The sequence below is a fragment of the Heterodontus francisci genome, chromosome 1, assembly GCF_036365525.1.
Source record: "Heterodontus francisci isolate sHetFra1 chromosome 1, sHetFra1.hap1, whole genome shotgun sequence".
NCBI lineage: Eukaryota > Metazoa > Chordata > Chondrichthyes > Heterodontiformes > Heterodontidae > Heterodontus > Heterodontus francisci.
The window spans coordinates 176,284,016-176,297,110 of record NC_090371.1 but is presented as its reverse complement, the minus strand read 5'-3'; the positions used below and the strand labels follow the sequence as shown (position 1 = coordinate 176,297,110).

The 13,095-nt window shown below is 40.3% G+C and overlaps 1 protein-coding gene across 2 annotated transcripts in view; it reads right to left on the bottom strand.

Moving 5' to 3' along the window:
• Positions 1–13,095, bottom strand: part of rasgef1ba (RasGEF domain family, member 1Ba) — a 106,382-nt gene that overhangs the window by 26,989 nt on the left and 66,298 nt on the right. For both annotated transcript variants that reach the window (XM_068015051.1, XM_068015043.1), the window contains 4 exons: positions 12,778–12,873; positions 12,523–12,625; positions 2,897–2,976; positions 1,123–1,218 (listed from right to left, as the gene is read on the bottom strand). In XM_068015051.1, the coding sequence (XP_067871152.1) occupies positions 1,123–1,218; positions 2,897–2,976; positions 12,523–12,625; positions 12,778–12,873 (375 nt within the window). The remainder of the gene's footprint in view (positions 1–1,122; positions 1,219–2,896; positions 2,977–12,522; positions 12,626–12,777; positions 12,874–13,095) is intronic.

Sequence of the window (13,095 nt, the reverse complement as noted above, 5' to 3'; positions counted from 1 at the left end):
GTTGCGGTCACTGTCGATAGACCCGGAAATGCAATGACTGTAACGGCATAAACTTCATGTACTTGCGAACTAGTTCTGCACTAATAACAGCTGAAAAAAATTAGAGCTAGTGCATTTAGGGGTAAGTGAGATTTTAATCACCTAATAGGTAGAGTTACTGCTGAATAACCCCTCCGGCCTGAAAAATTATTTTTACAATTGTGCAGTCTCATTGCCTCAGAAGGAGATTAGTAGTGTTGGAGATATTTTAAAAAAATAATTTTTAGTTTCTCTTTCTGTTTCTTTTATCACTCACCCTTAATCCCATCTGTATTTCACAATATTTAGTTCACTTTCTGTACATCATTTAATTCTAATTTATATTTCCTGCTTTATATTTCCTGGTTTAGACCCTTGGTGGTGGAGGGAGTGAATGTTTGTGTATGGGGTGCCAATCAAGCAGGTTGCTTTGTCCTGGATGGTGTCAAACATCTTGAGTGCTGTTGGAGCTGCACTCATCCAGGCAAGTGGAGAGTATTCCATCACACTCCTGACTTGTGCCTTGTAGATGGTGGACAGGCTTTGGGGAATCAGTAGTAGAGTTACTCACCGCAGGATTCCTAGCCTCTGACCTGCTCTTGTAGCCACAATATTTATATGACTACTTCAGTTCAGTTTCTGGTCAGTGGTGGCCTCTATGATGTTGATAGTGGGGGATTCAGCGATGATAATGCCATTGAATGTCATGGGGAGATGGTTAGATTCTCTCTTATTGGAGATGGTCATTGCCTGGCACTTGTGTGGCGCGAATGTTACTTGCCACTTATCAGCCCAAGCCTGGATATTGTCCATGTCTTGTTGCATTTCAACACAGACTGCTTCAGTATCTGAGGAGTCGCGAATGGTGCTGAACATTGTGCAATCATCAGCAAACAACCCCACTTCTGAACTTATGATTGAAGGAAGGTCATTGATGAAGCAGCTGAAGATGGTCGGGCTTATAAATTCAAATTATAAATTCAAGAGCCCTCTGTTTAAACTTTTTTTCCCAACAGTTTTAGTGCTGAGTTTTATCAAAAGTCACAACATCTCATACTAGGATTACATGTTCTAACCTTTTTATTATGTACATCTGTCTCTCACCTTTTCCCTAGTACTATGGGCTGTCATTGATCTTTGGGCTGCTCCTCGCAAAGCCGTCCTGTAGTTGTAGAAATTACTAGAAGGATCCATTTGATGCTGAGGATTAAAAAAGTGCATTCAGTGATACTTTTAAAGCTTGGAAATATTGTACATCAGAATTAACATTTATAAAGTGTATTGTAATTGATCAATCTGAAAATAAAATGATAATTGTTCGAAATAATAAACCTCTTATAAGGATCCTATGGGCAACTGAAGAATAGTTATTTTCTGTTGGGTCAATCATTAGTGTAGGAACACAGCAATAGCAGAGTTGCTTTCCACAAATTTCTAATTGTGATTTGACATGACTTCCTGATTTCAGTTGGATCATTTGGTGAATTAAAGGTGCATCCCCACAGAGCAGGAGATAAAAATTGGCAAATGAAAGAGTACCACCTGCCAACCAACTTAAAGAGCAATTTTGGCAAAGGCTGTCCCATTCTCAAGCAGAGAATATGTTTAAAACATAATAAGATAAGAAAATAATAATTGTTTTTGTTTAAAAAAAAACTAACATTTATGTGATGTTTTAGCTTGTTCATTGAAAGTAGTGTGAGCATGCAAAGTTTACAAAAAATATTTGAGTATTGTATGCACTAAGCAGTGGTCCCAGAAGTTTATTCTGCTGGTGTCATTTATGAATATTAATATTATTATGCATATTATTTCTATTTTGAACAATGAATCTCTCATGGTGTTGTAAGAAGCCATGGTAGATTTGTATCGGAAATGTGATGAGACACGGACAAGTAAATGTTAACGTGTTTTATGATTGGTCCCTAGGAAATATGAGCCAATCAAGATGTTTATTGACCTTTAAGCCAATCAGGGTGCTTTGTTCTGCCTCCCAGTCCCTATGGACATGCACCTCCAGCACTTTTGCCTATATAGATGTGTTTTTATTGTAACTTATTATTCACGATACCCAGGTAATACTGCACATACCTCTTATTGCTGCACCCGTAAAATTGATATTCTTTGCACCATTATTTTAAAAAGGTTATAGAAAACCACAACATGAAACAAATCAGCTATATCAATTAACAATATAGGGTAAAGTTTCCACTTTAGGTGCTATTGGCAGTCTGGGTCCAAATTGTGCTAATTTTCTGAAGTGAAGCTGTGTTCAAGTTTCCACTTAAACTCATTCACATTATCACAAAGGTAACATATTGCTTGAATCAATGCAATCGGGCTGTGTTTTAGAATGTTATTGCTTTTTTTCTTTTCTTGCATTAAAAATATTCCTGGATATATTTGAGTGGTAACCTAGTGCAGCTTTATTAACACAGATGAAAATGGGTTTATCACAAAAATGAACACTTTAATAAGACTGCCTACTTCACCACGAATGAGTAACCTGATCATAAATAACTGAAAATGAGCTTTAAAAAGCTATGCAGAACCATTTATTACTTTAATTGGTGTACTGTAGTCAGTTTCTTAGTGAATTAAATATTTAACATTTAATAACTTTTAGAAGGTGTCCAATTAGTGCCCTTGCACCTAAAAAAGCTTAATTTTAAGAGCTTCCTTGAAGGGTTGTAAACGGGCTCAATGATTGGAAATGCACCATGGTGATGAACAGAAATTGTAATTTACTAAGTGTTGCTTAGTATCATTACTTAGATTAGACTCTCATAATTATCTTTGTTGTCCCATACAACATACAAATGATAAATGCATGTGGTTAAGTTTGCCTTGCGCTACATATTGTACCAGTGGTACTTACCTCAAGGATGTCAAATTTGGCCGTTTTGATTTTTGCCCAGGTTTTCTTTAGCCTAGAAACAGGGCTCATGTTCATTCCAGCTGAAAAGAGACAAATTGAGATCACCCTGTTTGGTTAAAGCACTGCAAAAGGACAAGTTTCCTCAGTCAGCAATACATACCCAACATTCTTGTGAAGAGATTAACAACATGATTCTAGGAATAATTGAGGTGTACTTCGCTGATAATGTCTAATTCAGTGGCATGAATTGGAATATTGTAATGTCTAATAAAAAGATGATAAGGAGCATGTCTCTATTCTCATGTTGGATGCTAAATTTGATAGCCCCTGAAAACGGGCATGGGGATCGCGATGCCCAATTAACATGCGCCCGTTCACTGCAATGCGGGCAGCACATGAACTTTGTGTGCTAATGGCGCTGTTGCTTGGCTGGACATTTGAGCAGGAGACCAATATCGTGAGTGGCTAGAACCAGGTAAAGCTAACCTGCATTGCTTAAAGCTAGTCTACGGCATACCATATTGCAAAGGCCAGTGGCAGGCTGGAAGATTGGGAAACTTTTAAAGATCAACAAAGGGTTCCTAAGAAAGTAATAAAAAGAGCAAAGGTAAATTATGGAAGAAAAATAGTGCAAAATATTAAAACGGATAGCAAAAGCTTCTATAAGTATATAAAAGGGAAGAGTAGCTCAAGTGAATGTTGGTCCTTTGGAGGATGAGACTGGGGAGTTAATAGAGGGGAACACAGAAATGGTGGAGACACTAAATCAGTATTTTGCCTCAGTTTTCACAGTGGAGGACACTAATACCATCCCAATAGTAACAGGAAATGCAGAGGTTATAGAAAGGGAGGAACTTAGAACAATTATCATCACTAGGGAAAAAGTACTGAGCAAACTATTGGGATTGAAAGCAGACAAGTCCCCAGGGCCTGCCTACATCCTAGGGTCTTAAAGGAAGTGGCAACGGAGATAGTGGATCCATTGGATTGGAAAAAAGCTAATATAACACCCTTATTCAAAAAGGGAGGGAAGCAGAAAGTAGGAAACTATAGACCAATTAGTTTAGCATCTGTCGTCGGGAAATTGTTAGAATCCATTATTAAGGAAGTAATAACAGGACACTTAGAAAGTCAAAATGCAATCCATCAGAATCAGCATGGTTTTATGAAGGGTAAATCGTGTTTGACTAATTTGCTAGAGTTCTTCAAAGCTGTTACAAGCAAAGTGGATAATGGGGATCCTGTAGATGTAGTATATCTGGACTTCCAGAAGCATTTGATAAGGTGCCGCACAAAAGGTTAATACACATGGTAAGATCACATGGGGTTGGGGCAATTTATTCGCTTGGATCGAGGATTGGCTAACCAACAGAAAACAGAGAGTCGGGATAAATGGGTCTTTTTCTGGCTGGCAAGATGTAACTAGTGGGGTGCCACAGGGTTCGGTCCTCGGGCCCCAACTATTGACTTGGATGCAGAGATAGAAGGTACTATAGCCACATTTGCAGATGACACTAAAATAAGTGGGATAGTAAGTTGCAATAAAGAAATAAGAAATTTACAAATGGATATGGATAGGTTAGGTGAATGGACCAAAATTTGGCAGATGGAGTTTAACGTAGATAAGTGTGAGGTTATCCATTTTGGTCGGAAGAATAGAAAGGCAAATTATTATCTAAATGGAGAGAAACTTCAGAATGCTTTAGTGCAGAGGGATCTGGGTGTCCTCGTGCATGAATCGCTGAAAACTAGTTTGCAGGTACAGCAGGTAATAAGGAAGGCAAATGGAATTTTGGCATTTATTGCTGAAGGAATAGAATATAAAAGTAGGGAAGTGTTGCTGCAACTGTACAAAGCATTAGTGAGACCGCACCTGGAGTATTGCGTACAGTTTTGGTCCCCTTACTTGAGGAGGGATGTAGTTGCATTGGAGGCAGTTCAGAGGAGGTTCACTAGACTGATTCCGGAGATGAGGGGTTTGTCTTATGAAGAGAGATTGAGCAGTTTAGGCCTTTACTCTCTGCAGTTTAGAAGAATGAGAGGAGATCTAACTGAGGTGTATTAGATGATTAAGGAGATTGACAAAGTAGACGTAGAGAGGATGTTTCCTCTTGTGGGGCAATCTAGAATGAGAGGTGAGAGTTTTAGGATAAGGGGTAGCAGATTTAAAGCAGAGATGAGGAGAAATTACTTCTCTGAAAGGGTCGTGAGTCTGTGGAATTCACTACCCCAGATTGCGGTGGATACCGAGACAGAGTAAATTTAAGGAGGAGATGGACAGATTTTTAATTAGTAATGGGTTGAAGGGTTATGGAGAATGGGCAGGAAAGTGTAGTTGAGGCCGAGATGAGATCAGCCATGATTGTATTGACTAGCGGAGCAGGCTCGAGGGGCTGAATTGCCTACTCCTGCTCCTAGTTCTCATGTTCTTATGACAGCCGCATCAGCCGAACAGACTGTCAGTTGACACATTTCCCTTTCTCTTGCAGGACAAGGTGTTACAGAGGTTTTTTTTGTACTGAAAAATCTTAGAATTATGTGTGCGTTAAAAACTGTAAAAAGGATTTTCAGTGGACTTGGACACCTGCAAATAGCTGGAAATTTTGGATCTTGACTGTGTATATAAGAATAGGAAAAGCAAGCAGTTTCAAGGAAACAGCAAGGGGTTTTGACCTTCTCAGAGCAGCACTTGACTGACGGGGAGATGCTCTGTCTGGTCACATGATCAACTGAGGAAGGCTTTTTGCTTTTACTTTGGACTTTTAAAAAAACAGTGAGTTGAACAAACAGCAGGCATTTTGAAACTTAGACCTGACCTGCCTGGAGACTAGAGAAGAAGACCGCTCTATTTAAAGGAGACTTGCATCTCTTGAAATGAAATCCTGTATTTGAAAGGTGGCAGATTCTTATTGCCTCTTGTCTCTGAAGAATTCCTGTATCCAGTGTGGTTCCTGTTGCCTCTTGTGTTTTGAGAAATCCTGGAACCTGAATAAAGCTTCTAATGCTGTGTTGCTGCTGTGTCCTGAGCAGACCGGTTGCTGCACCCCTGCTCAAACACCTGTGGGACGCCTACTGTAGTCGAATTGCCTTGAACACCTACCCATCAAAGACTGTTCATCAACCTTGCCTAGAGAGATTTTGAGTGGTATCTGACGATTCGACTCTGGGACACCTCGCTGTACTGAAAATATCCTACCAGAATGTGAGGAACTGATTTATTTTTATTATTCCTTCTATTCCTAAGGAACAGCTGTAAATGAAAATCCTTTTTTCCCGGTTAACCGCTTTTTTTTGAATATATGTGTGTGTGCATGAGGGATAAGGAACTAAGGAGCTTTTCATATATATAGATTTATCTCATTAGTAGTTAAGACTTTTTTTCTTATAAATAGTTAATGTGGTTGTTTAAAGAAACCTGGTTTGGTGTGCTTTATTCTGGGGAATAAATAGAGTGTCTAATTTAGCTATTCTTAGTTGGCTGGGAAACTTTATTGATATGCTGTGACCTGTGGAGTAGTGGGACTGATTAGCATTTCTCCCACCTTGGTCATATTGACACACAACCGGAGGTAGCAGGAGCTAATCAGACGGGACAGGCATGCCTGCATGTTTTAACCTCCATAGAGGAGAAGGTGCTGGCCATTATTGGGATACCCATTGTTGAGGTCAGAAGAAATGCTGAAACTACTGAACATCATAGTGTCCTCATACCCAACATACCTTCTTAAATCATAGCATCATAGAATCATAGAACGTTTAAGACACAGAAAGAGGCCACTTGGCCCATCGTGTCTGTGCTGGCCGAAAACGATCCACCTATTCTAATCCCACCTTCCAGCATTTGGTCCATAGTCTCGCAGATTACGGCACTTGAGGTGCATATCCAGACTCCTTTTGAAATGAGTTGAGGATCTCTGCCTCAACTACCCTTTCAGGCAGTGAGTTCCAGACCCCCACCACCCTCTGGGTGAAAAAGTTTTTCTCATCTCCCCTCTAATTTTTCTACCAATCACTTTAAATCTATGGCCCCTCATCACTGACCTCTCTGCTAAGGTGAATAGACCCTACACTCTATCCAGGCCCCTCAAAAATTTGTACATTTCAATCAGATCTCCCCTCAGCCTTCTCTGTTCCAAGCAGAACAACCCCAGCCTATCCAATCTTTCCTCATAGCTGCATTTTTCCAGTCCTGGTAACATCCTCGTAAATCTCCTCTGTACCCTCTCTAGTGCAATTACCTCCTTGCTGTAATGAGGTGACCAGAACGGCACACAGTACTCAACTTGTGGCCTAACCAATGAGTTATACAGTTCCAGCATAACCTCACTGCTCTTATACTCTAGACCTCGGCTAATAAAGGAAAGGATTCCATATGCCTTCTTAACCACCTTATTGACCTGTCCTGCTACCTTCAGGGATCTATGGACATTCACACTCAAGTCCCTCACTTCCTCTACATTTCTCAGTATTTTCCCATTAATCGTGTATTCCTTTGCCTTGTTTGACCTCCCCAAATGCATCACCTCACACTTCTCCAGGTTGAATTCCATTTGCCACTTTTCTGCCCATCTGATCAGACCATCAATATCTTCCTGCAGGCTGCAGCTATCCTCCTCGCTAACTACCACACAGCCAATCTTTGTGTCATCTGCAAACTTCTTGATCATGCCCCCTACATTTACGTCCAAATCGTTAATATATAATATATATGGGCGGCACAGTGGCGCAGTGGTTAGCACTGCAGCCTCACAGCTCCAGCGACCTGGGTTCAGTTCTGGGTACTGCCTGTGCGGAGTTTGCAAGTTCTCCCTGTGACCGTGTGGGTTTCCGCCGGGTGCTCCGGCTTCCTCCCACAGCCAAAGACTTGCAGGTTGATAGGTAAATTGGTCATTGTAAATTGTCCCTAGTGTAGGTAGGTGGTAGGAGAATGGTGGGGATGTGGTAGGGAATATGGGGTTAATGTAGGGTTAGTATAAATGAGTGGTTGTTGGTCGGCACAGACTCGGTGGGCCAAAGGGCCTGTTTCAGTGCTGTATCTCTAAATAAAATGAATAATAAAATAAAATATACCACAAAAAGCAGGGAATCCAGTACTGAGCCCTGCAGAACGCCACTGGAAACAGCCCTCCAGTCGCTAAAACACCCGTCAACAATTACCCTTTGTTTCCTGCCACTGAACCAATTTTGTATCCACCTTGCTGCATTTCCTTGGATCCCATGGGGTTTTATTTTTTTAATCAGTCTGCCAGGTGGGACCTTGTCAAAAGCCTTGCTAAAATCCATGGAGACCACATCAACTACACTACCCTCATCTATCTTCCTTGTTACTTCTTCAAAAAATTCGATCAAGTTGGACAAACAAGATCTTCCCTTAACAAATCCATGCTGACTATCCTTGATTAACTTGTGCTGTTCTAAGTGACAGTTTATCCTGTCTCTCTCAGAATAGATTCCAATAATTTGCACACTACCAATATTAGACTGGCCGGCCTGTAATTATTCACTCTATCCCTCGCTCCCTTTTTAAACAGAGGTACAACGTTAGCAGTTCTTCAATCCTCTGGCACCACACCTGTATCCAGCGAAGACTGGAAAATGATGGTCAGACCTTCTGCTATTTCCTCTCTTGCTTCTTTTAACAGTCTAGGGTACATTTCATCTGGCCCTGGTGATTTATCAACTTTAAAGGATGCTAATCTCATTAATACTTCCTCTCTCCCTATGTTTATCACACCTAATACATCACACTCCTCCTCCTAAACTACAATATCTGCATTGTCCCTTACTCTTAATGCATTGATAATGCGTTTTTGGGTTCACCTTGATTTTGCTTGCCAATATTCTTTCATGCCCTCTCTTTGCTTTCCGAATTTCCTTTTTGATTTCATCCCTCCACTTTCTATACTCCTCTCGGCTTTCTCTAGTATTGTGTTCTCGGTGTCGGACATAAGCTTTCCTTTTCTGCCTTATCTTACCCTGTAGGCTCCTTGACATCCATGGGCTCTAGATTTGGCAGTCTCACCCTTTTTCTTTGTGGGAACATGTTTACTCTGAACCCCTTGAATCTCCTCTCCCACTGTTCTGACACTGATTTACCTTCAAGTTGATGTTTCCAGTCCACTTTCGCTAAATCACTCGTCAGTTTAGTAAAATTGGCCTTGCCTCAATTGAGAACTCTAACTCCTGTTCTATCTCTGTCCTTTTCCATAATTATGTTAAAACTGACGGAATTATGATCACTACCACCAATATTCTCTCCCATTGCTACTCCTTCCACCTGCCCATCTTAATTTCCTAAAACTAAGTCTAAAACTGCACCCTCTCCAGTTGGACTTGCTACATACTAGGCAAAAAGGTTCTCCTGAATGCATCTCAAGAATTCTGCTCCCTCAATTCCTTTCGCACTAAAACTATCCCAGTTAATATTGGGGTAATTAAAATACCCTACTATTACTGCCCTATTGTTCTTTCACTTCTCAGAGATTTGCCTACATATCTGCTCTTCTATCTCTCTCTGACTGTTTGGGGTCTATAGTACACTCCCAGCAGTGTGATTGCCCTTTTTTTGTTCCTTAGCTCAATCCATATGGCCTCATTTGATGAATCTTCCAACTTATCATCCCTCCTCACAGCTGTAATAGTTTCCTTGACCAAAATTGCCACTCCCCCTCCTTTCTCATCCCCCTCCCTATAACATCAAAAAACCCTGTAACCAGGAATGTTGAGCTGCCATTTATGTTCCTCCTTAAGTCATGTTTCTGCAATAGCTATGATGCTGTACTGCCACGTGTCTATCTGTGCGCTCAGCTCATTTGCTTTATTTGCTATACTCCTTGCATTGAAATAGATACCCTTGAGCACTGCCAAACTCTTTTTTATTTTCTAACCTTTGTTTCCTCTGTCTTCCAGACTCATCCATTAACTTTCTGCCTTCCATTTTCATTTTTGCTTTTGTCCCAACTGAGTCTACCCTCAGGTCCCCATCCCACCTCATCCTACACTCTTCTGATTTACAAGCGGCAGATGGTGTAAGCACGCATTCCCTACTTCTCCCCCACCACCACCACCCCCCCCCCCCACCTACCCCAGACTCCCCTGTGTGCCTTTGTCTCTTCAGATCCCCAAGAAGTGCAACCTTGCCAGGCATTGGAAGAACACCAAGAAGAGAGTGATTATGGTGACAAAGTGCTGTCACTTAATTTCACACTTGCAGCCAATAACTCAGATAATGACACTGCACATATTTTAGAGGCCAGCACAGAGATGGGATCTGCACATGGTGAGACAGCAGCCATTAGTGACCTGTAGGTAGGGCAGGGAGCAAGGACAGCACGGGGGCCAGCTCGCCGGAGGGTGAGGTTGAACGAGTTCTGCTGCAGAGGACTCAGATGAGCAATTCAATGGAGCAGCATACAGAAGGAGGCTGATGGATATGCACAATGAAATGCTTGGTGCATTGAAAGCCCTGCCAAAAGGCCTGCTGTCACTTTCTAGAATCTTGGAGGGGTTCAGTACCCAGGGTATTGTGCAGAGCTTGGACAGCATCCTTTCTAGCATGGAAGTGGTGGCCAACACCATCAGCACACCTACGGACTCAATGATGATCAGCGCCTGATGACCGATATTTCAGCTTCCATTGCAGCACAAGAAAAAGTCACCAGAGGTCTGAGTGCTGCAGTGGAAGCTCAGACTTAAATCCAGCAAGATCAGCTTGCTGCGCAGACAGCTGCTATCATTGCTGTAGATTACAGTGTTCAAAGGGACTTGCAGGGTGTCACAGCAGTCCAGTAATCTGTCCTCCAAAATGTTACTGGGATTGTTGAGCTATATCAATTGATGTTGTACCAAGCCTCCTACTGAGTGCAGGTGATCCTACTCCAAATCTATCTTTTCTTGTATATGAGCATATCTCTTGTGGCATTGCTCATGGCAAATGGAAGATATGACATTTTTATAACCATGAATGGTTACACCGTGCAATATACAATGTAGTATAATGCAACTAAAGAACATCTTTATTCAAGCCTGTGTCTTTACGGTCACAAATTCTAATTGCTGTAAATATGATTATCCTGAACTTAATTAGAGATTAAGTTTTATCAGTGACAGATGTTTTTAGGTGTTTGTAAGATGACTGTCTATCTTTCTCTTTTTGTTTTGAAGTATGAAACCAGAAATGCTATGTTTACACATATTCTACTGGATCATCCATGGTGTTACCCATAAGAACTCTAGGATCTGTGATTTTAGCTACTAACCTTGATTGTCCCTTAAGACAACTGCTTAGGTAGTCCCTGTTGGGAAATAAAGAAGCTCATGGGGTCAGTGACAGGGCAACTGTATATAAATGTACTGGCTTCAGGTTGGAAGAACATGTCATGAAATGCCTGTTTTCTTGATAATATTTAAGTTGGCATAGCAACAGGTCAACAGAATCAAGGAAGTATCACACAAATTCCCACTTTATTATTGGGTGGGACTACAGAAACACTTCAAACAAGATATCACAAAACAAGAAAAACCATATTCTTAATTAAAGTCTTTCTTTTCCCAGATCATACATATATAATACATGGCATATCAATCCAATCCATTCATTGTCCTGCAGACAAGTTTTGGAATTTTTCTTTAATCACGGGTAAAGCGTACGAACCCCAAAATACTTATTCACCCTGACCTTCCTTGCTATAGCAATTGCACCAGTCCCAGAAGTTGAAGAACTATTATGTTCTTTACCAAACCATCAATTGTACTTCTAACCAGTTATGTCTTTATCCAGTCTTTTTAAAGTTATCAAAAATATAGCTATTTGCTTCAGCTGGTGATCTAATCCATTCATGTTTTATTTGGTTGGGGGAAGAAATTTCTTCTAATTTCACGTTTTGCTTGAAGCTTCCTCATTTTATATTTATTTTCTACAACTTTGCATCCACAATTCAAACTGAATAATTCACCTGCATAACCTTTTATTTTCAGTGTTTTGGAACTCGAATTGAGTGCACAATTTCTTTTTGAATGAAAATTATCAATTCATTGAGTCTGCCTTTATAACAGAGAGCTCTCAGGCTTCAAATCATCCCTGTCATTCATCTCTTGGACTGTTTCCAATGCATCAATGTCACCTTGAAGGTAAGGTGCTCACAATTTCCAAATGTTGTTTCATATGTGACCCAACCAATGATCTATAAAATGTTAGTATAATTTGTTTTGACTGATGTTCAAACGCCCTTGAGATAGAACCCAGTACATGATTAGCTTTGTTGATAACATTGCATTAACTTTGTTCAAAAGACATAAATTGTATAGCAGCACTTTGTTAGAAGTCCCCTGTGTCAAAGTTACTGACAATTTAAATCTAATAAGCTGACATAATCTTTCTAGATTTAATAGGTTGTTGTTTTTCTCTTTTATTTTCTTAACATTAAACTCAATCAATAGCTTATCTATATCTGGGTGTTCTAATTGTTTGGCATGTGTCTAGATAGCAATGCTGCTGACTGATTAAAATTTAGAAAGTGTAGCACAGACACATTTTACAGATAATACTGTCAGAATTTAATGAGAATCTACCAACTTGATTGATCAGTCCTGTACGCATTAAATCTCAGTTTATGAGCAATACTCACAAATAATTGCCATCAAGGAATTGAAGTTGCCAATATTAAAGCATTCCCGAGCTACATCTATGAAATATTCTATTACTCGTGCCCTGTGCTTCTTCTTCACCGCCTGTGAATGACAGATGAGAAAATTGGACTTCAGATAAAACAGTACCTTTTACTAAAGGGAACTGACAGTTGAAATGCATAATAATGAGACAATTATTATGACAGGCACAAAGAAAGGACTCCAATCTTAGAACGTGCTAAGAGCTGACTCACCACGCAAATCTCTGTTGCTACTAGATAGCTCAGTCTGTTAAACCATTCTACATATGCTTCCAGATTGCTTGTTTTCTTCAGATCATTAAAACAGGTCTGAAATGTAAAAAATAAAAGTGAATTAATTTTCACATGGAAAATGTAGATTCAGAATACTTCATCTCAGTTTTCGAATAAAATCATAAGCATTCCTTACAAAAACATATTGGCAAATAGTGTTGCGAGATTAAGGACATTTCATATAGATTGATGATGCAAGTGCGTCACGGGCTGGGATTTTATGCTTGCAATGGAGGTCTCAACGTCTGGAAGAAGCAA